General features: G+C 36.9%; 1 protein-coding gene across 1 annotated transcript; it reads right to left on the reverse strand.

The window, feature by feature from the left end:
• Nucleotides 1–3225: 3225 nt before the first annotated feature.
• Nucleotides 3226–26938, reverse strand: LOC112034505 (uncharacterized). Its single transcript, XM_065769871.1, has 23 exons — nt 26700–26938; nt 25544–25835; nt 25351–25419; nt 25133–25270; nt 24915–25032; nt 24319–24401; nt 23859–23954; nt 23176–23344; nt 22962–23104; nt 22800–22886; nt 22433–22618; nt 21460–21627; nt 20385–20505; nt 20215–20284; nt 19346–19433; nt 19099–19219; nt 18652–18845; nt 18299–18407; nt 17633–17788; nt 12385–12487; nt 10489–10662; nt 7092–7237; nt 3226–3573 (listed from the first exon to the last, which is right to left on the reverse strand). The coding sequence occupies exons 1-23, from the start codon at nt 26921–26923 to the stop codon at nt 3374–3376; spliced, it is 3255 nt and encodes a 1084-aa protein (XP_065625943.1). The 5' UTR covers nt 26924–26938; the 3' UTR covers nt 3226–3373.

Below are 26938 nucleotides of genomic sequence, written 5' to 3' on the forward strand. Positions count from 1 at the left end.
GGCCGCCGGAGTGATGCAGAAATTGGGTCAACTTCCCCTCTTGCACCAACTGCTCTAAGTGATCCCACAGATTGTTACAATCTTCGGTGATATGTCCGTGGTCTTGATGGTACTGGCAGTAAAGATTCCGATTACGCTTTGCAGGATCCCCCGCCATCTTATTGGGCCACCTAAAGAACGGCTCGTCCTTTATCTTCTCCAGAACTCGCTGCACTGGTTCTCGGAACACGGCGCTAACCACCTGGGAGTTGGCAGGCCCTGACTGCCCCCCAAAGTCCCTCCGAGGTCGGTTGTTGTTATACCGGTCCAGCCTGAAATCCCTCCTCTCTTGAGTTACTGCTTTAGACTTTCCTCTGCCTTGCATCTGATCTTCCTCTACTTTTCTATATTTGTCTATCCGATCCATAAGCTGACGTACACTAGTAACAGGCTTGCCAGTCAGAGACTTCCTCAGACCGTGCTCGGTTGGAAGACCTTCCTTAAAAGTGTTCATAGCCACGTCATCGTGAGCCCCATCCACCTCGTTGAACATTTCCCAGTACCTGTCTGAATAGGCTTTTAGGGTTTCCCCTTCCTACATAGACATAGATAGCAGCGACCCCAAGGGTTGAATAACCCTTCTACATGTAATAAAACGAGCACCAAAGGCCTGGGTGAGCTTCTCAAAAGAGTCAATAGTATTAGTTCTCAAGCCATTAAACCATCTCATTGCCACTGGGCCCAGGCTGGACGGGAAAACCTTGCACATTAAGGCTTCATCCCTGGCATGAATAGCCATTCTCTGGCTGTAGTGGCTAACATGTTCCACTGGGTCTGTTCGACCATTATAAATGGTGAACACAGGCTGGTGGAATCGCCGAGGAAGACTAGCGTCCTCAATATGTCGCGTGAAGGGCGACTTAGAGACCTGATTCAAAGCCTTGTTCAAGGCATCATTCCCCTGACCCTGGCGAGTCGGGCTCTTATTTCTTCGCTCACGGTGGTACTCCTCCTCACACGAAAAAGATTCGCTGGGTGGAGTTCTCGACCTTTGCCTATAACTGGTGTCATCCGACTCCTCAGAGGAGTGCCTAGAGTTATGAGCCTTACGCCTTCGTTGCTCATATCGCAATTCCCTCTTCAACTTGTTAATCTCCCGTTGCAAATTTCCTCCGCTCTTTACAGGGGAAGCATGGCCTTTCCCCCGAGAGCGGCTTCTATCTGTATGGGTTGTTCGGGTACTCCCTTCATGATCCCCCCCATGTTCGTGGTCTACCAACGGATTACTGTGCTGAGAGCCCCTAGACTCTGCCTGGTGCTGATTAGCATCTGCCTGTTGCGGGCCCGTCAATGGTTGCTGCGGTACTCCCTCTTCCATCGTGAGTATCACACCTGCCCTTCCTTCTCAACAGATCAAGTTCTTCCCACAGACGGCGCCAATTGTAGGGACTCAATTTGGATTTGACCCTGAGTATGAATGGGTTTTCAGCCCAATAAGCCCAAACAATAAATTTTTAGAGCATGGGTACAAGAACTAGTACTGTTTGACAGGAAAGGTTATACTCATCAAGTAATAAGGGATATTTTAGGTTCATTCCTTGAGAAAAACTCTCTTCGACTCTCTTTCAGTCCGTCTCTCTTTTCTTTTCTCCTTTTTTTTTATCAAAAGTCCCTCTTTTATTTCATTCGTTTCTATGTTATATACTCCGTTCTCCCTTCCGTTTCCATTGTACACGTGTAGTCCTTATCGTGGGAGCTCCTTTCTGTCCCATCCAGCACCTACCGGAACTTTCTACTCAGTGGCCATAAAGCTGCTTAGTCACTGTTTAGGTATCACCTCCACATTAATGCGGCCAGAGGGTTAGCTGGAAAGCATTTAATGTGGAGGTGATGGCCTTGGAAGATATTTGCTACCTTCCCCGATTCCTCCTTAGGTTTATACCCAATTTCCAGTTCAGATACAACTTTGCAGAGTCTCCTCAATAAAATGAAAGTTACATTCACCTCGGACTTTGGTGTTCTCGGACGTGCGTTATGCCGCTGTATATCCACTCTTTTCTCCTATATTATCCATTTAATAATAACAAAAAATTTTTAGGCTATCCTCGAATAACTAATCGTCCTCGGATTGGGCCGTTGGGCCCCGAGCCCACTTCTGAGGATTACTATATCTTTTTAGCTAACAGGCCCCACACTTATAAATTTCATGAAAGGAATTGTGATTACCAATAAGCTGATTGTGAGTCATATTTCGTTATTGTTATCCTTCTTGTTATTCAATTCAAATCTAACTTGAAGAGCATGTCTCAACTCTCATTGAGTTCACGAGTCATCTTCTCACCATTATTTTGAATTGCCATCCAGAAGGCTTACACTTTCACTATTGCCTTTCACTATTTCAGGATACGAACAAATTCTTATACAAATTGACTCAGAATAGTAAGTGTGAAAGGACTAGATCTTGTTTTAGCACAACGAAACTCTTAAATTTATAAGGGATTCCTTGATTCCACAAGGAAAACCTAGAATCCACAAACACATATAATATATATATATATATATATAGTTTTATTTGGAAATAATCCTAGTTGACCATAATAGGATTCTAATTTGACTAGAAAAGCCTTTAAAAACACCTAAAATCAAGAAAATAAAATGCCAAATCCTAAAATAACAAAAACTACAGAAAAATAAGTTCTAAAATTAACAAATAATTAAAATTAAATAATGCTACAACCACGAATTATTTTACAATATTTTTAAAAAATGTTAATGAGCCAACGTTTTATTAGTTTTCATCTAAGCCCACCATTAATATTACTTTTTTATTTACTAATAATCACCTATCACATCAACAGTTTGTAAATTTTTTTATAAAATAATTTGTATCTCTAACATTATTCATAAAAATTAAACCTCATATTCTATCCTACGTCAAATTGGCACTATTATGATCAAAGTTAGTCAAGACTCGCACTATTATGATCAAAGTTAGTCGAGACTCGAGATGGTTCACTCATCATGTAAGAGGCAGCACCTGTTAAAGGATTATAGGGATTGATCATGGATGCATGTAACCGGTGAAATTAAGAGAGTTCATATAGTGGACCCAATTATGATGTCAGGTGTGATGTCAAAAAATATGTTGAAAGGGAACGGTAGCCCTAAGACCTTTTTTTTTTTTTTTTTTTTAAAACCAAATGTAAGACACATTTTAAAGTGAATATAAGTTCGATTTCAAACTCGTTACAAAAGTCATAATTTTTTTAAAAAGAATAGGCAGATAACAAAATGTCATTATTGCTGGGGTATCACTTGATCCCTATACAAGACATACTTAGAAGTTTTATTATACAGAATCTTCTGATAGCAACTCTATAATCTATATGTTGGATCACAATTTTGGGATTTCTATCACCTCGTACTCATGGGAGATCCTGAGAGGTGATTTCTTTGAAACAGGTCTATCCTCTGACCACAACTCCAAATTAACTGTCCCAAATCCCCAATGGAGGAGACACTTGACAACCTCTTTGACATTAAACCGATTGACTAGCCCCAAGCCTAGACATTTATCAATAAGTATCCATTCACCTGAAACAACGGCAATAGAAAGTTAGAAACCAACTTTTGATCGATGTGATAGGAAAATAATTTCTATAACTGACTTAACTAATAAACAAGTCAGGCCCAATAATAGGGTTTTTCACAGTTTCTTAAGGGTTGTCTCAGCCTTAAAAAAGCTGAATAGTGCTTTAGCTTTCTGCCAATTTTGTGTAGTGGCTGCTTTTTTGGTGGCTTTTTGAGAAGTCCTAGGATAGCTTTTAAAAGTAATTGCAGCTTCTTATAAAAAATGTGAACTGAGAAAATATATTTCAGAGAAGAGAAAGCAATAACTTATAAAACTTGCATCAGCAATATTTGGATATATGACAGTAATGGCAGTCACTAACTACAGATTGAATTGGTCATACCTTAAAATGTGTAAAGAGCATTTATATAGAAGGATTTCTACAATACCCAGTATGATTTACAGATATTCAATGAATATGTAGTTTATGCTCATTTTATACCAGTTTCTTCTCTATTGTTAAGTGGATCAAATTCGTTGCTGTTCATCCACTGTAATCTTAGATATTTTTGGGCCAGTAATCTAGGATTAATCGTGGGACATATAATTATGACACTTGGAAACAAAGTGCATATCTTGTCTCAGTTCCATCAACCGAGTAATGAGTTTCTACCATGGTAAGCATAGAGCATAGCTAATATTTTCAAACCAAGCATTATCAATTTCTGACATAATAATTATGTGTTACTAAGTGTAACGATATTCCTGAGAATAAGTCCTAACTCTTAGGGTTTTCTTTTTTATATATATATAAGAAAAATAAAAGGCTTTAGGTTTGTAAATACAATACTTTGTCTAGATCTGCATAATTGACTCATCCTTACTTCAAGACCCTCTAATGATTCAAGTCTACAGCCGAACAAAGCAGCCAATGTGCTGTTCCTTCTTCAAGCTCTAAGCTCTTTCTAAGACTTGAAATTCATATTTTGATTTCTTCATCCAGATCCAAGCATCCGCACCAGATTTGATGACTCTTGTCCACAATGGAGACATAAAAAACTACAACTGACATCTTTTCTTCAAGTTATTAGTCTAATATTTCTGGCAACACGGCTTTATTCAGAAACTTAACAACAACAAAGCTTTAGCCCCAAATCCTTGGATCAACTATAGATCCTCAACAAACTAATCACTGTTGGCGACATGTATTCTTCTTTGTCATTCTATCCCATTCAACATCATATTTTGCATCACCATTTTAATTAACAAGTCATTTCTACTACTTCTAACAACATTAGTTTAGAACTTTCTCTACCTCTTTTCGTTACCCAACTTAAATCAAGAGACTCTTTCACATTGGTGTATTAATCACTCTGTTTTGCACATGACCAAACAATCTCTAGTGACTGTCCCTCATCTTTTCATCAATAAATGCGATCACTTTCTTTAAATGAATTTCTTCACTTCGTATCCTATGTTTCTTTATATTTCCAATATCTTAACATTCTCATTTCGGGTATTTTTATTTGATGACACGACCTGTTCCTTCTTATTTATTAACTTTTTTTTATAAGTAACCTGTTACTTCTTAATAGTTCTATATTCAATACCGCAAGGCGTAATTGATCTTATAACACTCTTAAAAAACTTTATACTAAATTTAGTGGGAATTTTACCATCACACAATACTCCAAATATGTTGCCCCACTTCATCCACCATGCCCTGATCCTATGATTCACATTTCCTTCAATCTATCCATCTTTATTAATTACAAATTCAACATATCAAAACACTCACTTTTTGGTATCTCTCGACCGTCCAATTTTACAACTTTTTCATCTTTATTTCTACTTTTACCAAACTTACATAAGCGACATTGTCTCTACATCTAGGTGAACTTGTATAGTTCACTCACTTTTCCCTATGCTGCTGGGACCTCCACCACCAAGTCTTTTTGGTCAATGACTCAATATCACAAACCCTTCATATTCTCCAATAACTTCTTTAGGCACTCTTTTAATACAACTGGCCATTTCATTCCACGTCCTATCAAAATTTTCATCTAGGTCTCACTTGCTTTCTATCATTTTATCTTTACACACAGCTTGTTTCTCTCCCTTCAAACCCCACCACCTAATTCTTGTGTTACTCTTTCTAATATCTCTTTTTTCAATCTTCTAATACAAATATCTAGTACCACCAATCTAAGTTTTAGTGGTTATACTCTCTCCTAGTATCATCTTGCATTATTTACAATATATACTATCAACTTTTTAAGGATGAAATCTATTTGACCAATGTTTGTCCCACTTTTGAAAGTTGTTAAACTACCGATTGTCCCAAAAGCTTAAGCTGTTAGGAAATAGTGAATTTAATCACTTAATCATAAGTCTAACACTCCCCCTCACTTGTGGGCCTAAACTTCCCCTTAATAAGTGAGGGCCCAACAAGTGGGAATTTAACATTTTAAATGGGAGGTAGAGTAAAGCCAAGGATTGAACTCAGGATCTCCTGCTCTGATACCATGTTAAATTACCGATTGTCCCAAAAGCTTAAGCTGTTAGGAAATGATGAATTTAATCACTTAATCATAAGTCTAACAAAAGTAATTAAGTGTGAATCCATTTTCTTAAAGCAAGTGTTTGCAAATATAAGATTATACGTCGTTGCAAATTCTATCCCCATTTCTATTTGTCTTTTATTGTATACCATTGTTTAGATCCTATATGTTCAATTCCTCTAGATTTCTCACCTACGCACTTAGTTTTCAGTAACCACACTATGCTTATTCTTCTCCTACAAATTGTCTCTATCATTTCCATGAGTTTCCCTGTTAAAAACTCTATATTCCAAGTTACAAAACAGATCTTATTTTCTTGAACTACATTTTTTACCCTCACCCATACATAAAGTGCAAGAACCCTTGCCACTCACTACACCATGGCGTGATGTAATGTGCTGCTTACAGGGAATGCCCCAGCTAGACCTAGCTAACTCTTGCTCACTTTTCACTACATCCAAACTTCAAAGTCCAATGCAACGCTTTGTTAGCAAGGGACACCAACTTCTATCTAAAATGGACCCAATTATAAGAAAAGTTACCAATTTTTTATGTTGGCCTTCAACCTACCACAACCATCCTTTTTCTAGACTTGGACTGGCTATGAGAAAAATAAAATTCCTTAAAGATTCAATTTAGGTTTGGAAATCCCAGCTTCAAACAATACCTTGCAAAAAGTAACTCCAGTGTAAAATTTATAGGGGCTGGAAGACATCTACTCATGCATTTGTTTGTTTGATTAAAAGCTAGAGAATCACTTAATAGTTTAAAAAAAAAAAAAAAAATCTAAAAACATAATTGGGAAAAAAACTCAGAATATTTTACATCAAAGCGTATGAAAAGAAATAACCAGATTTTGAAAGGAAAACATGTCCTCCATTTATTTTATTCCCAAAGAACTTTTCATACCCTCATCACAATAAAATAGCTTTAAGTTTTCACTATAATGGCATTGAAGATATTAAAAAAAAAAAAATTACCATTAGGAAGTAGATTCCCTTCATAAAACTGCTCCCCAGATTCTGGCCACACTTCATGCTTGGACCCATCAATGGAAGTAAATGACACAAACGATTCTGTTGGGTGCAAGAGACCAAATGTAGGGTGTACTCTCAAGCAAACAAGTCTACAACACAAAAGAAAAAACAAGAATTATGCATGAATTTAAAGACAGAAATAGAGTAAAAAAGATGAAGAGTCAAAGTTAGAATCATCAAGTATGATGAAAATTAAATGTATCAAAATCTTTCCATCTAAAAAGTTGGTTACAGTAAAGTGATAAGAAAAACTGCTAGCTAAGAGAGCTTTGTTGAATGACAATGCTGATTAAAAGCCAAACAAGAATAGGTTGCCAATTTTCTTCATAGATCTGTAATATTAATTTCACTTGGATTTTATTTATGAATTTAATTTTAATTGATTACATCGTATCTTTCATTCTTTGTTGTAATCCTTGAAACTCTACCTAAAGGCCCCAAAAATAGTGTCAGACACGCCCTTTGCAACTCTGTGCTGCATATCTTGGTATCAGAGCAAACATTGATCTAGTAAACTAGATCTTAACAACCAATCCACCATAACCCTTGACCCCAAACCCATGAAACCACCACAAACCCACCACCTATGACAATCCACGATCCAACAAGCCACCCATTGTTACCTCAGTCATCAGAAGCCTCAAATCACACAATCTAACAAGCCACCCATTGTGAACTCAGTCATCAGAAGCCTCAAATCACACAATCTGAACACCACAAGCTCAAGCCGCAACCATCAATAATAAAATGCAAACATCCAAGTTTGTCAAGCCCATCCAACACACTGAGAACCAGTTGAGACCTACCAACTCAACCAACCATTCAAATTAAAAAATTAAAGAGAGAGACAAGTAGAAGAAGAAGAAGAAGAAGAAACTTCTACAACTGATGATAGCCATCAAGCTCCAAATTGGTTTACATAGCAAAGTTCAAACCCGAATTCTTGACAGTCCCAAACTGCCGACATCAATAAACCCACCAACTCACATTTGTTCTTCAACATCAATATATTTTGTAAAAAGTTTAGTTGTCATGGACCATATAAACCTTCATTTGTAATCAGTAGGATGGACTCAATTTTGATTCTTCATTTAGTAATTATATTCGTTATTTTATATATATAAAGGATCAAGATCAACTTGCTCATGAAGGAACTTTAACTAATGTTACACAACTTAATAAATTTTCAATGGATAAAAAAAGTTTAAATCTCACACCACTATATCACATGTTCTCTATATTCTTAACACGCAAACCAAATTTTGTGCCAATTGGATGTTTTTCAATATTTTTTTGATAATGCTTAGTTTCAGAAAAGTTTGAATGCTACTTTCATCTCCTTAATTCCTAAAAAATCTGATGCAGTAGAGGTAAGGGATCGACTTATTAGTTTTTTTTTTTTTTTTTGTGGGGGGGGGGGGGGGGGGAGGGGGGTGGGGGGGGTGGGTGGGGGTTTCAATCAAATCACAATTTCTTTTAACCTTTTGTACCCCCTAATGTTATATGATTGGCTGCTTAAAAAGGCTCATACAGCCCAACAGAAGCTCTGGCATATTGCACCAAGCAGCAGGCTTTATGCAGGTTTAGGAGGCTCCGTCTTGTAACATGTGGATAATCATGGAGAACAAGTTGACCTTCAAATTCTAAACCTTTGAGACATGCATTCCTGTTCAACAACCACAGCACCACAACATCCACAATGAAATGCTATGCAAACTGCAAACTGTGCACATGCTATCACAAACTGGGTTATTAGAACCAGACCACCATGACAGATCTAGCTTGTTAGTGTACATTTTGTTCCACATTGTTAGATCACTTCCTGAGAGTTAAAGCTTTTGGGTTGGATAGTCTCCAGCAAAGAGCAAATTATCAGTCTAAGGGTCTGTTTGGATGCCGCTTATTGCTGAAAACTGAAAATAGAAAACACTGTAGCAAAATAATTTTTAAATGTGTGAATAATGCCGTGAGACCCAGTTTTAAAAAAAAAATTTCTAAAATCCGTACTTCTGGGTCTTGTGAATAGTGCACGGGACCCACACAAAAAAAACGCAGCTGCACGGATAGTGCACAAAATGCACTATCCAAACTCACACTAAGTTTTTCAAAAGGTCTTGGGTCGCAAATAAAACAGAAACTCAAGACTTAGAGCTTCTGATCCTAACTGTTCCTAACTGTTGATCAGCACTTAGGGAAGACCCTAGAATGCTGATAAGCAGTCAGGGAGTTCCATTCGGCAGTTCTCTTCCCCCACGAAGTGCCGATTGGAACTCCTTGCTCTGAGTGCTTACATTTTCACACGGCAGCTTCCCCTCACTCCCACGCAAAGTGGTTCGGCCTTGAGTTGACGATCAAGGGCTTAGATGGATGTGATTTGAGGGCACATAATTAGGGTTAGTTAATTACAAGTTAGTTATTACTAGATAGACTAGACTAGCTTGAGTTAGTTAGAATTTAAGCACATTTATCACATTAAACACGTGTAAATCCAAATGATCATATGTTAAATTAGTTAGCCAATAATCTTGAGCCAAGTCGGCCAATTAGATCAAAGCTAGTCATTTATAAATAGACTTGTAATTTCCATTTCATTCATCAAGTGGAATAATAGACTTGCTGTTGCTCTCACTATTGTAGTCTCGCTTGGAGGTAGAGGTTCCCTAGAAGCAATCTCATCTTGGAGAAGGTCACTCTCTTGAAAGAGTCACAACCCATTCATCATTCTCATGCATAACCAAAACCCTAATCTCATCTTCAACAAACCCTAGCATATTTCTCACCAAGAACCTTTATCAAATACTTAACACACTATACCCCTAAGATCTAGGCAAATCCCTAAGGTCAAACACCTTAATCCAGCAACCAAACCTTCAAGAGCCAAAATGATAGATCAACACAAACCCTAAGTACATTAAATACACGTTGTTGTTTCTATTTCCATTTTCCTTTTCATGGTCAATTTTGGGACTATATGGGAGGTGGGGCGTTAGTGTGTGCTTGATTATACAATGTTAGCATACAATGTGATTAGGAGCATTACTAACAATGGACTGCAGAGTTCAGTCAAGGAGCTCTGTAAGGCTATAACAACAAACTTAAAAGACAAACAAGGTGTGCACACGAAAGCATGTAAATTTGACAATATTGTTGCAGCAATTAGATAAATTTTAGCACCAAGATCAACCAGGAAACATTAACCAAGTGACTTGGGAGGATAAATATGTCAAGCAATTCAATAGGGAAAAACATATGCATATTCACAATTCCATCAGAGTGTTAGAAACACTACCAAAATTCTTGACAGGCCAAAAAGGAAAAGCGAAAAGACAGTAATTTTCACCTTGAAAACCCACCGGAACCAGCACCAACTTTACGGGCAACAATGCTAGAGTCAATTTGGAAAACCTTGGGATCATTCTTTGGAATATATATTTTCCGTTGAAGGGCCAATCCACCACCAATATCACCTTCTAACATAATTGATTCCTCCTCTCCTGCATGCCCAAGTTTATGCCTACAAAGAAATAAAACTTAAAGAATAAATGGAATTATACAAGTATTCCAAGGGGAAAAAAAAAAAAAAAAGAACTGTGGCAATAATACTACTAATACCAACCCTCCTTTTGAGGCAGCCATGCAAAAACATAAGCTAGGGAATCCCACAAAATATTGTTCAATGAAATGATTTTGTTGCTCAACACCATAAAAAATTCTATTGTTCCTTTCTCTCCAAATTATCCACAAGACGCACAATGGAACTGCTTTCCATATCTTGGATTGTTTGTGCTGTTGACACTCTAGCATTTGCTGAAGTCTTTGGTATAACCTAAACTAGTTCAAATAAGAAAAAAAACAAACGACCAAATATCTCAAGCTATTAAAAAATGAAGTAGAAGGTGCTCAATTGACTCCCCACTATTCTTGAACTATAGCACCAATCTATTATTACCATACTTCACTTCCAGAGATTACCCACTATCAAAATTTTACCAAATTTTGCTTCCCAAGTAAAGAAAGCAACCTTTCAAGGTACCTTAGCATTCCAAATCCATCTCCATTGGTCCCATGGACTTTCTCAATATGTCAATTTTTTTTTTGATAAAGAATAGCTTTTATTAAAAGAAATTGAATGAACCAAGTACATAAGGTGTATACTAGATCTATATCACAACTAAGCTCTAAAAGTACAATGATCTATAAATTCTAATAAGTTGGAGAAAGGAAAGATTCTTGATGCTGTCATCCATTCACACAAAGTCCTGAGAGTGCAATTTTATGCTTTGAATGGTTTGTTCACAACCCTCAAAATTTCTAGCATTTCTTTCCCACCAAAGGAAGCACATCAAGCACATCAAGCAATAAGGGATGGCTTTCCAAATCTCACAATTCTGATGTCTCCCAAATATGCTTTGCCAGCAATCAAGTAAATCTATAAGCCCCCAAGCCATCACCCACTAAACTCCAGATAGAGCCAAAACCATATCCCACAATTCTTTGGCAAAAGGGGAATATCAACTGTCTCCCCAACCCATTTACACAAACAACACCAACTCACTAAAATAATGTTTCTTTTCCTCAGATAATCAGCAGTTGAATTATAAAGACGTAGTCCATCCTTGCTGGTGCAACCCATCACCATTGATCTCAAAAAGGAAGCAAAAGAAAAATTCCCTCATGATTTCCAACAAGACCTCCAATACCCAATTGACTTGCTTTCCTTGCAGAGATCCTGCCAAAACTGAATTCGATCCAAATTTGGAATATTTCTTTGGTCCCCTAAAGCTAGAGATTTATATTTATAGTTCAACTTCAATCTTGTTCCTCTCTTTGCTATAATATGCACCTTTACTACGGGCATTTCTTCATAACATTTTTGTTAATGTCAATTAGCAAGAAACGTAACTTCCTGAACCACATCCATATCTAAGCTTCATCCACTGCATCAAATGATATCAAAGCAGGAGATCTTGGACCTAATAGAAGAGTATCTAGATCCAAGCAAAAGATTCTATATCAAAGCTATTTTCACCACATAACACAACCATGCTAACGCAAACATATCATTAATAATAAAAATTAGCAGCTAATTCATAAATCAGATCCTTGACAAACATTGGAGTGACTACTTACATTTAGTAAGTAATTACATAGACATAATTTGTATATTCTATATGGATCATTTAGACTTATGCTTCTCCTATAAAGACTGTTACTAAAAAATAGGTTAACAACTCACTCAATGACATTGTATTCCTCAGAACATCCAGCAGACCGGTACTCAGTGCCACTATACTCTTCATAACCATCGATATCAACCCTGCTGTGAAGCCATTGCATTCCTACATTCATGATTACATGGAGGAGAGATGAAGCATTACCCATAAAGAGTGGATACTGTATATTACAACAATATAAATTAGCACACTTAAGATAACCTAGTAATCATGATTACAATATATATGACATGATATAATATACGTCAAATGAACCATTTGATCAGCAGTACTGTTCTCTCCATTTAACATGAGACTTATTAAGCTAATTTAATCATTAGAAAGTGCCAAACAGGTTGGGATTGGGGAGACTTCATAATTGAGGTGTGATGTAAACCAACAAAAATTACTCTTGGGGAGAATTAAAACAAAATTAGCATCTTACAAACTTGCTATTAGAGAAAGGAAAATTAAATGGTTCTTTAATACTCAATTCATATTCAATAAAACAACAAATTGTACCTATCAATGTTTACTTTACTGGAAGTACAGACCTAATAAGGAGTTTCTTAGAGGATTTGTTGAGCATGATTATATGCAACACAGAAGCTCACAACAAAAAAATGCAGAGAAGGCACAGAAATATTTTCCAAAACTTTTTCCTAAAAGAGAGCAGAATGCTTAGTTGACTAGAAAACTTATTGGGCGCTAAACCAGGATAACACCAGTTTGTAAAATCCTACAACTGAGAGTGCCCTGGTAGTAGTGCCCATGCAAATAGTTAAATATGTAGGGCATAATATTGATTGTAATAATTGCTGACAATTAAGGCATAATATTGATTGGAGTATCGGGTAAGGAGGCAAATTCCTCTGTTAGTAAGGAACTCTTAAGTTTGCCTACGGAGGTCATGCTTGTGGAGGATGCAGCTGATTTTTTTGTGGGCTCTGGTGCAGCGGAATTGTCGGATTGCTTACCTTTACATATTATTGCTCCGAGTGCATCGCCAACTTCGGTGGAGTTGGAGCAGGTCACTGAGGTCTTGAGTATTGAGGCTAAGTTAGATGTTTCTGGGTGGGTGAAACACAGAATTCTGGATTTCAGTAAATTGGTTGGGTTGTCAATGACCCGACGTGAGAAGTTGTGCATTGCTCTTTTACAAAGGCTAGAAACTGAGATGGAGGCAGCCAATGTGTTACACCGGAAAGTAACAGGTAGCCAAAAAGTGGCTAAGTCCAAACATAAGGGACATAGAGAGCTGCGAAACTTGATCTCATCGGTGAATTATGATGGGAGATAGAGGATTGGTTTTGTGTTGGTGTTAGTAGGTGGGGATATTTTTGTGGTAATGAAGATAAAGATGATTTCGTGGAATGTTCGAGGTTTAAATGATCCTCAGAAACGACTTGTGGTGAAAAATTTGTTACAGGAATGGAAGTGTGATGTTGTTTGTTTACAAGAGATGAAAATTAATAGACAGTTGGTTTGTAGTTTGTGGGGCTGTCCGTATGTGGATTGGGCTGTTTTGGAGGCTGATCGGATAGCTGATGGTATTTTGATTATGTGGGATAAAAGGGTCTTGGATAAGATGGAAGTTATGGTTGGTACATTCTCTGTTTCGGTAAAGTGGCAAGGGGTGGGGGACGGTTTTATATGGGCATGTTCAGGAGTTTATGGCCCAAATGAGAATAATGAGCGGGGTCACATGTGGGATGAATTGGTGGGTATTCAGCAGTAGTGGAGGATACCGTGGTGCTGCTTGGGGGATTTTAATATTGTTCGCTTTCCTAGTGAACGCAGGGGTGAGACAAGGTTGACGCTATGGAAAAATTCTCTGAATTTATTGAGAATCTCAACTTGATTGATTTGCCTTTGGAAAGAGGTAGCTACACATGGTCAAGTGGTACTGATCAACCAGTAATGTCTAGGATTGATAGAGCCTTGGTCACTCCTAACTGGGAGGAACATTTCCCAGATGTTATTCAAAGGATTTTACCCCATCCTATCTTAGATCATAGTCCAATTCTCTTGGAGGCAGGGGGAATGGTAAGGGGGAAAAGCCCGTTCAGATTTGAAAATATGTGGTTGAAGACGGAGGGGTTTGTGGATAGGGTTCAATCTTGGTGGAATCGGCATTTTTTTGTAAGTACACCTAGTTTCGTGCTTGCGAAAAAATTGAAGGCTCTGAAAGAGGACATTGTACAATGGAATCGTCGAGAGTTTGGTAATGTGGAGCATCAAAAGAAACAATTATTGGAGGAGTTGAAAAAATTAGACGCTAAGGAAGGGGATTTTGGTCTCACTGATGGGGAGAAATGTTATAGGGCAGAATTGAGGTCCCAGGTGGAGCATCTTCTTTCCTTAGAGGAAATTTCCTGGAGACAAAAATCTAGGATGTTACATATCCAAGTTCTTCCACAAAATGGCTAACTCCCATAGAAGGTATAATCATCTGAGGACTTTGGAGGTGGATGGGGTGGTTTTTAAGTAGGAATTTGAGGTAAATAATCAGATAGTCCAGTTTTATAAAAATTTGTACAAGGAGTCTGAGGGGTGGAGGCCTTTTGTGGAGGGTTTGGAGTTTGATTGTAGTGGGGATATGGAGAGAGTTTGGCTTGAAAGGAAGTTTGAGAGAGAGGAGATACTTCAAGTCGTCAGTGACTTGGAGGGGGACAAAGCTCCAGGCCTGGATGGGTTCACTATGGCGTTTTATCATCATTGTTGGAGAGTAGTGGAGAGAGACGTGTTAGCGGTCTTTGAGGAGTTTTTTCAACATTGTAAGTTTGAAAAATCTTTCAATGCTACCTTCATTGCTTTAATTCCTAAAAAGAATGACACCTCTAATATTAGAGATTTCCGGCCTATTAGCTTGGTGGGGAGTGTGTATAAAATTTTGGCTAAGGTTTTGGCAAATTGTTTGAGAGTGGTTTTAGATTAGTTGATCTCTGAGACTCATAATAGCTTTGTGGATGGGAGACAAATCCTTGACTCGGTTCTTATTGCGAATGAGTGTGTGGATAGCCGAGGGAAGAGTAGGGTTCCTAGAGTCATTTGTAAACTTGATATTGAGAAAGCTTACGATCATGTGAATTGGGAGGCTTTGTTGTATTTGTTGAATAGAATAGGCTTTGGAGTGAAGTGGTGTAAGTGGATCCATACTTGTATTTCCACATTTCAGTTCTCTTTTTTGATTAATGGGTCTCCAGCTGATTTTTTTGGTAGTTCAAGGGGGTTAAGACAAGGGGACCCGCTTTCTCCTATGTTGTTTTTGATTTTGATGGAGGTGTTCAGTAGGATGTTGAGAAGAGTGGAGGGAGCCGGCTAGATCTGTGGCTTTAAAGTTGAGGGTAGGAGGGGTGGGGAATGTGTTTCACATCTATTATTTGCAGACAATACTATCTTATTTTGTGATGCAGATGTGGAGCAAATTCTTCATATTCGGTTGTTGTTACTCAGTTTTTAGGCGGTAACAGGTTTGAAGGTCAATGTGCATAAGAGTGAAATGATTCCAATAGGGAAGGTTGATGATGTGCATGCCCTGGCGGAAATTTTGGGCTGTAGAGTTGGAAATTTGCCTATGTCTTATCTTGGCATGCCATTGGGGGCTTCACATAACTTCCCTTCAATTTGGAATCCTATTTTGGAAAAAATTGAGCAAAAATTAGCCGAGTGGAAGAAGTTGTATTTGTCTAAGGGGGGTCGATTGATGTTACTCAAGAATACGTTATCTAGTCTTCCTACCTATTTTCTATCTCTATTCACCATTCCTACTTATGTGGCTAATAAGATAGAAAAGTTGCAAAGGGACTTTCTATGGGGTGATAGCAAGAATCATCTGGTAGGATGGGATAAAGTTTGTGCGCCTATAGCTAATAGTGGTTTGGGGATAAGGAAAATTACTACTTTCAATAAGGCCTTATTGGGGAAATGGCTGTGGCGGTTTGGGAAGGAAGAGGGTCGGTTATGGAGGAGGGTGGTAGCATCAAAATATGGGGAGGAATTGGGGGGATGGACCTCAAAGCTAGGTAGGGGAGTTCATGGGTGTGGTTTGTGGAGAGGTATTCGTATGGGATGGGAGGATTTTAGCAAGAATTGTCAGTTTGTTATTGGATTGGGAAATAGAGTGAGATTTTGGCAGGATGGGTGGTATGGGGATCAACCTTTTCAAGTGGCTTTCCCAAGGTTGCATGGAATTGTCATTGATAAGGAGGCATCTGTAGAAGCTTCTTTGTCAAAGCAGGGGGTAGAGGATAGAAGAATTTGGGATGTTCATTTTATTCGAGAATTTAATGATTGGAAGATTAATGAAGGGCTGCATTTTTTTCGTATATTGGGAGCTAATACTCCTCCACTGGATGTTAGAGACCGGATGAGATGGAAGTTGAAGCCTAATAGGGAGTTTGACATCCGGTCGTATTATAACAAATTGCAGGATTCTCCCTGAATTGTCTTTCCTTGGAAAGGAATATGGAGAGTAAAAGCTCCTAGGCGAGTTTCTTTTTTTGTTTGGTGTGTAACTTGGAATAAAATCTTAACGGGTGATAACTTGAGACGATTGAGGGGATTGGATTTTGTAGACTGGTGCATTATGTGCCGGCATTGTGGAGAGGCGGTAGACCACTTACTTCTTCATTATGAGATGGCTTATCGGTTATGGAGTTTTGTCTTCATAACTTTTGGTTTGTCTTGGGTTATGCCTAGATCGATCCCAGATTTGCTTTTTGGCTGGTGGAATTGGTTGGTGAAGCATTCGTCTCGGATTTGGAACTTAGTTCCGTTGTGCATCCTATGGTGTATTTGGAAGGAATGGAATCGGAGGACTTTTGAGGATTTGGATAGTTCAGGTGTTCAGATGGTTGCCTCTTTTAGTGGGACTCTTTTTGATTGGTCTCAGGCATGGGGACTCACGACTAGTGATTCTCTCTCCTCTTTTCTTAGCTCTCTCTCTTTTGTAATTAATCTGTTGTTTGGTTTTCTTTTTTGTTTTTTCAGTCTTTTTCTTCTTGTATTTTCTGGGTTTGCTCTATGTTTTTTCATGCATAGAGTAGCCTTTCGTATATATAACATTCTTACTTATCAAAAAAAAAAATTCTTTTAAGGTCGTCCTGTATATTCCTTAAAACAAACATCAAGTATCATGTTATCTCAAGGTATAGCCATCCCTGAATATGGCTCTGAATCAATTGATTCTAAAATCGGAGCTATTATTCTCAAATATTATCATGGAAAAAATTCAAAAATATTGAGCTTGTACCAATTCAAAAGAATTACCTGAGCGAAGGTGCATCATGGAAATAATTCTACCCCCAATCCATGGAACTACTTTTAGAATCCAATAACCATTGTTCAGTTCAATAGGAGTCCTTGAAAGTTCTACTCCCTTTTGTCCAGAAACCTCTTCTATATCTGGAATGCGCTTAGCATTTTCTGCAATTAACAACCTATTTCATCAGCAAAAAGTATGACAACCAATAAAAATTAACGAATTGCATTAAAAAAAATTCTTTTAGAGACAAGAAGTGTACAAATAGTATTAGATACTCTTTAGAAAAAGAATGCAAGACAAAAATGCAAATCATGCACCTCATACACCCAAATCCCCGCACCCAAAAATAAAAAGAGAGGGTGGGGGTGGGTGAGAAGAATATTGGCAAGAACTGAGGGACAAACATGTCTGAAAACCTATATCTAGACACAAGAAATTATAATATATATCTAGCAAGAACTCCAGGAAAAAATGTCTGAAAGCCTATGTACAAACACAAGAAATCATTATATATATAATGCATAGCCAACCCGAAATTTTAAATTTCCTCGTAGCAGAAGGTTCGGATAAAGACTAATTGTTCAGAAACATGTTATCATTTAGCAAGACTAATATGCACATGTAACCAAAAAAATGTGAGCTAGCACACCGCCTTGCAGAAGCTGTATTACCCAAACAAGTCTTGTAATACTTTTCACTGGTAGAAACCAACTTATACACTTCTTGTTCTGAAGGCATCATAATTTGCAGCACTTCTCCATCCATGCCCCACGTATCAAGCTGTTGAAGGTAAGTCTTGTAATACTTTTCACTGGTAGAAACCAACTTATACACTTCTTGTTCTGAAGGCATCATAATTTGCAGCACTTCTCCATCCATGCCCCACGTATCAAGCTGTTGAAGGTACCCAGATTTGAAAAAATCAACAAATAAAAATAAAGCAGAGGACCACCTATGTTGGTTTACTACCATATGCATGTCTCAAGAATGTACAGCCTTGTCCCTCCAAAAAAAGAAGACATACCATTGCACCTTCACCAAGCAATAACTGCACATGCATACGACGCTTTGGCCTCTTCCATACTCCTTCAGTCTTGGAAACTCTCACTGTAACAACTGATGATTGAAGTTCAGCAACATAGTGTGTCAACAAATATCCACCTTTAGTGAATTCATATCCATCACCATCGTCTTCAAACAGAAAACCTTCAGCTTTCCCTGTAAATAAAAAGAGAAGTATGTCCTTAGACCAAACAATGATGTCTTTAAAACAAATCTATCATTTTAAACAGTCCATGCAAGATTGAATACTGTAGACAGAAAACTTGGACTTAAAACAGCTCAGGTAAACAAGCAGGATTCAGAACATGGCCTGAATTGGTGAATAGCCAGTTGAAACTTGAAAATACTGGAATCAACAAGTGAACAATTTACATATTATCCCTAACAATATTGAAAGCACCAAACTTACCATGTTCATCTAAAGCCACAAGAAGTGTCAAGTCATCCGAAGGATTAGATTCACCAACATGTTGATGAGGTGGACCCAAAGGTATAACCGATCCACCTTGTAAATATAATGCTGGCAAATCCTGACATGTCCACAAAAAATTAAAATGAGAAACCAACAATGCAAAACATTTTACCCTTCGCACGCGCACACACAAAAAAAGAAAACAGAAAAAAAGGAAGGAGGCAAGAAGTGAAGTAAAAGATACCGGATGCGAATCATCAAAGTCAAACCTCAGCCAAATTCCCTTAGGCAATGTACAGTCCAATTTATCCAAACCCTGACCAGGCATAGTGCTAATCAAGATGTCAAGGATGTTAGTACAAACTGGGTCAAATGTATAGGTATTCAGCAACAGAAAACAAAAAATGTACACCAATAAAACCAGAAAGCACAAAATAGACCTTTATGTGGTAAAGACTTATAATTAAATATTCAAAATCAATAGGGTCATAACGTCACATTCACATTTTCTGTTTTTATTTTCCTCAGCAATGCAAATAATATATGTCGTATAAAATTGGATAAAGTTATGTGCAACAGATAAGAATCACAGATATCACAAGAATCAAAGTATAAAAGTGAGTAGTAGTAATTTCTAATTGTAATGGTTGCTACACAATAAGGCTTTGTTTTATCTCCTAAAAATGAAATTAGGTATTGACCTTGTTAGGAATGAGGTATCTGGAATAAAGATTGTGAAAAGAGTATGGTATGCCATGGGATGGATGTATTAATGAGAAATAAGACAATGTTTGGCCAGCCAACTTATTGAAGACAGCCACCCAGCATTATATTTAGAAAATTCTTTCATTAAGGTTCAAAGATTCTAGAAGTTCTAATTATTATTATTATTATTTTTATAAGTAATCAATTCTATTATAAAAAAGAATACATCAAGTACATAGTCAGTATACTAGATGCAAAGTTAAATGTTAATCTGCAAGAAACAAAGAGTATGTTAACTATAATAATCCAAGTAGCAGAATGAGCAAGAAACTGAACCATATAAACACGTATGAATACAGTCTACAATCACCCAATAAATAATCTATCTGTGAAGGAATAGATGAAAACCTTGCATAGACTAAAATTGGTCCCAGAAGAAAAGAATTTTCAAGCTTCCTTAAGTTGGGATCTTTTGGATCTGCAACAGGAATTGACACACATCAAACCCCATAAATAAAGTAATCAATTTCACAAATTCCATCAAATGGAATTTCTTATTAAACAGCACAAGAACTCACCAGCGAAAAAAGTAGGCATCGCCACTGGAGTACCAATTGTATGAGCCTTAAAAAAAAGAGTGTATATGTGTGGCAGAAGGCGGTAACGCCTTTTCAAAGCTAGGCGGCAAACTTCTTCACACTAATGAACAAAACTGAAGTAAGTTCTGAACTAAATTATGGCCACAACAAAATAACATGAATTTAAAGAACTTTACAACAATTTAATAGGTGGCAATCAATAGTGCCTAAATATACGACTTCAAAAAGTCATTTCCAAATTCCAATAGTTTAGTCTGATTGGATTTAAGCTCTGCATATACTAGTGCAATATACATAAATGCGTGCGCTTTAATAGTTCCAACTATGCAGTATACCACTCACTCAAAATTCAGGTGGAAAAGTGTAGCTTGAAAACACATGATTCATTCTACTCAAGGTGTTTATTGCATTGGCACATGTCCAAGAGCATCCAAGACATAGCGTATACATTTTAATATCATTGTAAAATTTTGGGTATGTCTATGAAATAAAATATATATCAGGAAGTATCCAAGAGCTATTAGTATTCAATATAGATACCACAAAGATACGGCTCCATTTAGCAATATCGGGACCTATGGCCCCACCCCAACCCCCTCCTCACATTTTTGAGATGATAGCAAATAGGCTAACCTCTCATCCAAACGACCAGAAATAAAACTCAAATGACATTAAACGTACTCTAACCTCACTCATATTCTATGTACTGCATGATGATCCCTTCAAACCCAAAAATAGGAATTAGAAACAGCTGAAAAACTAGTAACAGATTAAGCTTTTGGTATAATCAATAATTTATCATGGAATTAGAGCAAGTGATCCTGAGTTCAAACCTAGGGATTTTGTGCCTACATAATGATTAAATTCTTTATTTCCTAAAAACTTAAGTTTTTGGGACAATTAATAATTTATTAGTCATCATATGTTGTTCTAACAAAAATATATCTGCATTTAATGAAGTGGTACTATGATGCACTCTGATCATCAATAAGTTAAAAAGGCTCATTCACATTCTCAACATAAGTTATTGCTGTATTGCTAAAGGAGGACAAACCTCTTCCCCAAAAGACCAGGGTTCATGGTCAATCGTGTCAATTTCAGAATGCCCGCGACAAAAAGGAAACATAGCACCTACGCCCATCCACCTTCCAAAAAGCTGGGGTGTTGCATTTCCAGCAAACCCACCAATATCAGGTCCTGAAAGTGGCTGACCACTAAGTCCCTGAAAACAAACTAAAACCAAAGTTAGAGTAGAGTAATACTAGAAAAAGTTGAACATGAATACACTTATCCAAAGTATTATCTGGAATGAAAAACATTTCATTGTGTCCAAAACTGAACCAAGAAAAGGAGAAAAAGGAAAAATATCTAAATTAAAGTTGGGATAAATAAATTTAAGATTTTCAAAAAAGCATATTCATAAAACTTTCTCTTCCTTAACTTTCTTGGACAGGACTCCCAAATTGAAACAAACAGAATAGTTCTTAGCACTATTAGAAATCCAAAATTAGAATACTCTTAGACCAAACACAATCAAGTCAATAACCATAAAAGTAAAATTATATGCCAGATCTTCCCCCGCTCATAAAATACACCTACAACTTCCAAACCTATAATCCAAATTAGGAAAATGTTGTAGCCCTAGACTCCTAATGACTTAACCTCAAACCATTTAAGACTTGTCTCAATCCAACATTGCATGTAAGTCCCATTAAAAAAAAGCATTTAACTCGACAAAACCAAAAATTATCCTAAGATTAGCAACTTGACCCTTATTTTTTATGGCTGCATCAATGAGTTTGATTTCCCATGACATACGACAATGTAGACAGCCCCAAAGTTCTCCACAAGACCTCTGGATGAAAGAAAAGATTTGTGGAAAGTTGGCAGGAATGGCAAAAGCATAAATTACACAAGAAGGCACAAAAGTGAATTCAAGTATCCCATTTTGCTTCAGGCAAACAGCACAGACTGCAAAGATCATTTTTTTTCTTTCCTTAAATAAGTGTGAACTCCTAATTGCTTACCAATTGAAGTACCATGGATATACTCATATGAAGATGCTCCCAATTTGAAAGGTTATCTCCTGTCCATGTTGCAGCATACCTTTGGCTACCAATAAACCCAGCCCTGGTGAGGACAAAAGGACGCTTATTTTCATTAGCCAACTTCATGCCTTCATATGTTGATCTTGCCATCAGCATGCCATACACCTGTAATAGCCAAACCCTTATCTGAGAGAAGTTCATAATTTGTTATGCCAGTCTAGGTCATAGAAAGGATCCAGTGGGACCAAAGCAATTCATTTCAAACGCATTCCGACAGCAAATACAAACTAGGTTTAACAAGCATGTAACATGGAAAAAGCAAAAGGCTAGGGTTACAGAGTAATACATTGTGATAATAAGAATGATTTTGACAACCTCCAAGCTCATCATCTCCCCTATGAATATTACTTTCAGGCATCGTTTTTGTTACAGCCTGCAAAAAAAAAAAAAAAAAATTAGATCAAACAACAATGAAAGAGGCAAGTACTAAAAAGAATTATTGAATTACCTTAAAAACAGCTGGTTCATTCATATCATTCCATATACCATCAACACCAGTAGATGTGAAATCTTTAACTAAACTAGCCCACCAGGAACGAACTTTTGACTGCGTAAAGTCAGGAAAAACACAGGGTCCAGGCCACACCTCCCCTGAAATTGGATTGGAATATTTTAACAAATCAACTGTCAAAATTAAGTACTAGTGAATGAAGAAGATATACCAACAAAAGGCCTTCCATCAGCTTTTTGAGTCCAGACATCACTTTTTGAACCGCTGTCATAGACAAAATAACCCTCTTCGTGCTTGATCCCTGGATCAAGCATCCAAATAGCTTTAAAACCATTCTGGTGAAGATCATCTACCAAAGATTTTGGATTTGGGAAACGGTCCTGAAAGATACCATAATGATTATTGTTCATGTCAAAAGTGATGTGAAAGATTTTATGCAAGATAGCTAATTCATTTCCAAGTCACAACACAAACTACTTTTTGTAATTAAATACTTTCTGTAGTAGTGTGTAGCACAAGATAGAACCTACTATGAAAACACTAAATGTATTTATCAGTAAAATTAGATTATTGTAAATAACAAACACAAAAAAGGAAATAGCCACATGCAATGGATTACTCAAGTAAAAAAACCATGATTTATTATTCCATTACTGAATGACTGAAGAAAAAATGGATAAACTTCAGAATTCATTGGGGAGCAAAACCCAAAAAAAAAAGGTAAAAGCAACATATTGATTCATTTTTCCACATCAAGAAAAAGGATATAGATTTAATCAAGAACAGCCAATCCAATTCCAAGGAACAAAAAAATATGTGACTAAATTCAACTGAGATAGCTAATAATTTATGCCTATGGAATTGTCATACAGAAGACACTAAAGGAGGACATGCCTTGTCAAAGGTGAAACACCGAAAACCATCCATGTAATCAATATCCATCCATATTACGTCACAAGGTATACCTTTCTCCCGGAATGTTTTGGCAATCTGCAAAAGTAAGGTGTTCAACAATGAAGAAAAAAATAATAATAATTATAATAATGTTCAAAATAGAATCGTCCGTAGAGGGTCCATGATTGTAAAACAATGAACTAACCAATATGAGCATTTTGCTTTCTCCTTGGAAAAGATTTAGAGAATAAATCAAGAATTTTGACATTATAGTGAATATACTGTATTCTTCACAGTATAGTCAAGCTTATTCACATATATCACTTGGGAAATAAAAAACTTAAAAAATTAAGAGAACTGATGTTGTACTTGAACATGATTTACTGCAAGCATGCATGTACAAATGCATGCAGGAAGGAGAGAGGCTGGCATTAACCTGAATAAACTAGAAATTACTAACCTCAAGAACTCTCTTGTCTGAGTCATAGCTCCAACGACATTGTTGATAGCCAAGGGACCACTTTGGAGGCATAAATACAGATCCTGAAGAAAAAATAATCAGTTATTCAGCATATATAACTCACTACCAAAATGATAATTTTTAAGAATAAAGGACAAGTCAGTAGATACTGGTTGCATTGTGTGGCAGTCAAATGGTTACTGTTAACAACGTAATTTTGTTTCTTCATGAACAAGACACAAATACAATGATTTGATACATATATCCAAGTAGATCTTAGTTCTTGCCCAAAAAATAATGTGACACAAAAACATAAAAAAAAAAAATCTGCCTTCTAGAAGACTCACACTGTTGAAATTTTAATGGAGTCTCACAATTAGAAGTAAAGCAAATATTAGAAGACAAGTGATGATATATGATCATTGAGTAAAGCACACTAGAACTAGGTAGACTAATACTATGCGGTATAAGACACCTCAACCAATGAATTTTAGGCTCTTTTGTAATCAATTTGATAATTGTGGCCACATTAAATTAATTGAAATTATACATAAAGAGGACTAAAGAAATAATACTAAGATGGATCAGGAAATTACCAATTGCATGAGATAAAGCTATCAAGACTGCAGTAGGTGAAGGAAATGGACCAAATGTAATAACAGGATATGAGGATGGAGCAACAAACTGTATCCTCGATTCTTTCCTCAGGTCAATCTGTTTATGAAAAGATACATGCAACCAATAGATACGTAAAAAACTATAACTGTAAAGATTTCAGAAAGTTTTATTTCCATATATTCAATTGTCACAGTACCTCACAGCGTTGTGTTGTGTCAGCAAGCACCCCGAGTGCCTCCCCATTGGGCAGAACAGCTATCACCCAAGGATGAGACTGGTACAAGGATGTAGTTCCTGGACCATAACCCCATGCATCCGTGTTCCAAGTAAAAACCTAAAAGAAAGGCAACTGCTCAATATTTGTAGAGAAAGTATAGAGCTTTCATGGATGGAATATCAAACAAATTGACTTACTCTCTTTCCAGTCCGCTCAAGTTGTCCACTAGCTTCTCCAGTTCCATAGAAGGAGGTACCAGAAGGAAGCTACATTAGAAGCAAATTCCATTGTATCAATTAATAGGAATAATGTAAGACTTGAAATTGCATTAGAAAAGAGATAAAAAGAAATGTGGAGAACCAAATCAAAGAAAGCAATGAAGGAACTAACCTCGATTTTAACAATCTGCTTTTCAAAATGACATTCAAATGTCGGAGTGTATAAGGGCGCCTTGTGACTCATAATGGGTGTTTCCCTATCCTTGCTGTTTATAAAAGATAAACTAGGATATGCTGCATCTCTATCACTTGGAGGACAATCAAATCGAAAGACTCCATCCTCCAATATAGGTTGAAAAATCATATCCCCTGAGGAGAGATCTGCAGTGACTGTCTTTGGTTCATGGTCAGCCATTTTAGATATCAACCTCTCACCAATCAACTTCCTACTAAGCCTCTTCTTTCTGCAAGCCAAATTTTGCATTAGTAATCCTTCCCCGACATGTAGTATTAGTATTCTCCCCTGTTCTCTTCTCAATTTCTATTTTTCCAAACAACACAGCAGAGGATGATAATGCTGAAGATGACATTAATTAATAAAGATTTAAGCAGGCAACAGTTCATCACTCTCAGATATTTACCATTTGTATAAACATCATATAAGAAACTATCTCCTTACCCATATACACAGAAAATGAAAACTAAAAGTTTAAATACATGGTTGGTCCCTTAAATTTAGCCCAGATCACAGCTTTTTGGGACTAAAAGCGATCACTTTAAATTTGTTTGTTATGAACTAAAAGCAATCACTTTAAACTTCAGGGAATAAACCCGCTCATGAGCTAAGGGACCAACAATCATATGAGAAACTCTTTCTATACCCATATTGACAAAAGGATAAAATTTAAGGTTTAAATCCATTGTTGGTTCCTTAAGTTTAGCCCGTGATCGATTTTAGTCTCTAAAATTTAAATTTCACTCTAAGTCTGTTAGGGACTAAAATAAACCAGATCACTTTAAATTTTCAGTCAAGACTAAAAGTGATCACCTAATGATCACCTAAAACTTCAGAGATTAAAATCACTCATGATCTAAACTTTATGGAACAAAAATATAATTTAGCCAATAGTGAATCCGGTGGAATTAATGCGCGTGTATTAGTTCAAAACTTCAAAAATGCATCAATCATTCACAAAACTAATATGAGTATGCATGCACCGTGTATATACATATTTAGTTACTTTTTTTTTTTTTCCCTAATCATATTCTGGCTAATCTGATATGTAATTGTATTAAACAAAGGCCAAAGGAGGAAATAGTAAAAGAACCTGATGGTGATGAAGCCAGACGGAGAAGAAGGAAATGATGAAGTGAAGATCTGGCCCTGAGTAGCAGCAGCAAGACCAAGATTCCTCAACCTGACCACTGGTCGACTCCAACAACAGTTAAAATTATTATTATTAATTGACAGTGACACACTGCTAGTGCTAGTGTTGTTGTTGAGTGGTGCGAATCTCAATGCGGCTGGACCCGCACCTGCACAACGTACCATTTTTTTTTTTTTTTA

The sequence above is a fragment of the Quercus suber genome, unplaced genomic scaffold (genome assembly GCF_002906115.3).
Source record: "Quercus suber isolate HL8 unplaced genomic scaffold, Cork oak 2.0 scaffold_28, whole genome shotgun sequence".
Lineage (NCBI taxonomy): Eukaryota > Viridiplantae > Streptophyta > Magnoliopsida > Fagales > Fagaceae > Quercus > Quercus suber.

Bases quoted from the DNA above. Each gene is read 5' to 3' on its own strand.
- LOC112034505 (XM_065769871.1), bottom strand. From the start codon at position 26,923: ATGGTACGTTGTGCAGGTGCGGGTCCAGCCGCATTGAGATTCGCACCA. The intron at 25,271-25,350 runs GTAAGTCAATTT...CCTTTCTTTTAG, and splicing joins TTGAGCGGACTGGAAAGAGA to GTTTTTACTTGGAACACGGA. The intron at 19,220-19,345 runs GTATCTTTTACT...TGGACATGTCAG, and splicing joins ACTTTGATGATTCGCATCCG to GATTTGCCAGCATTATATTT.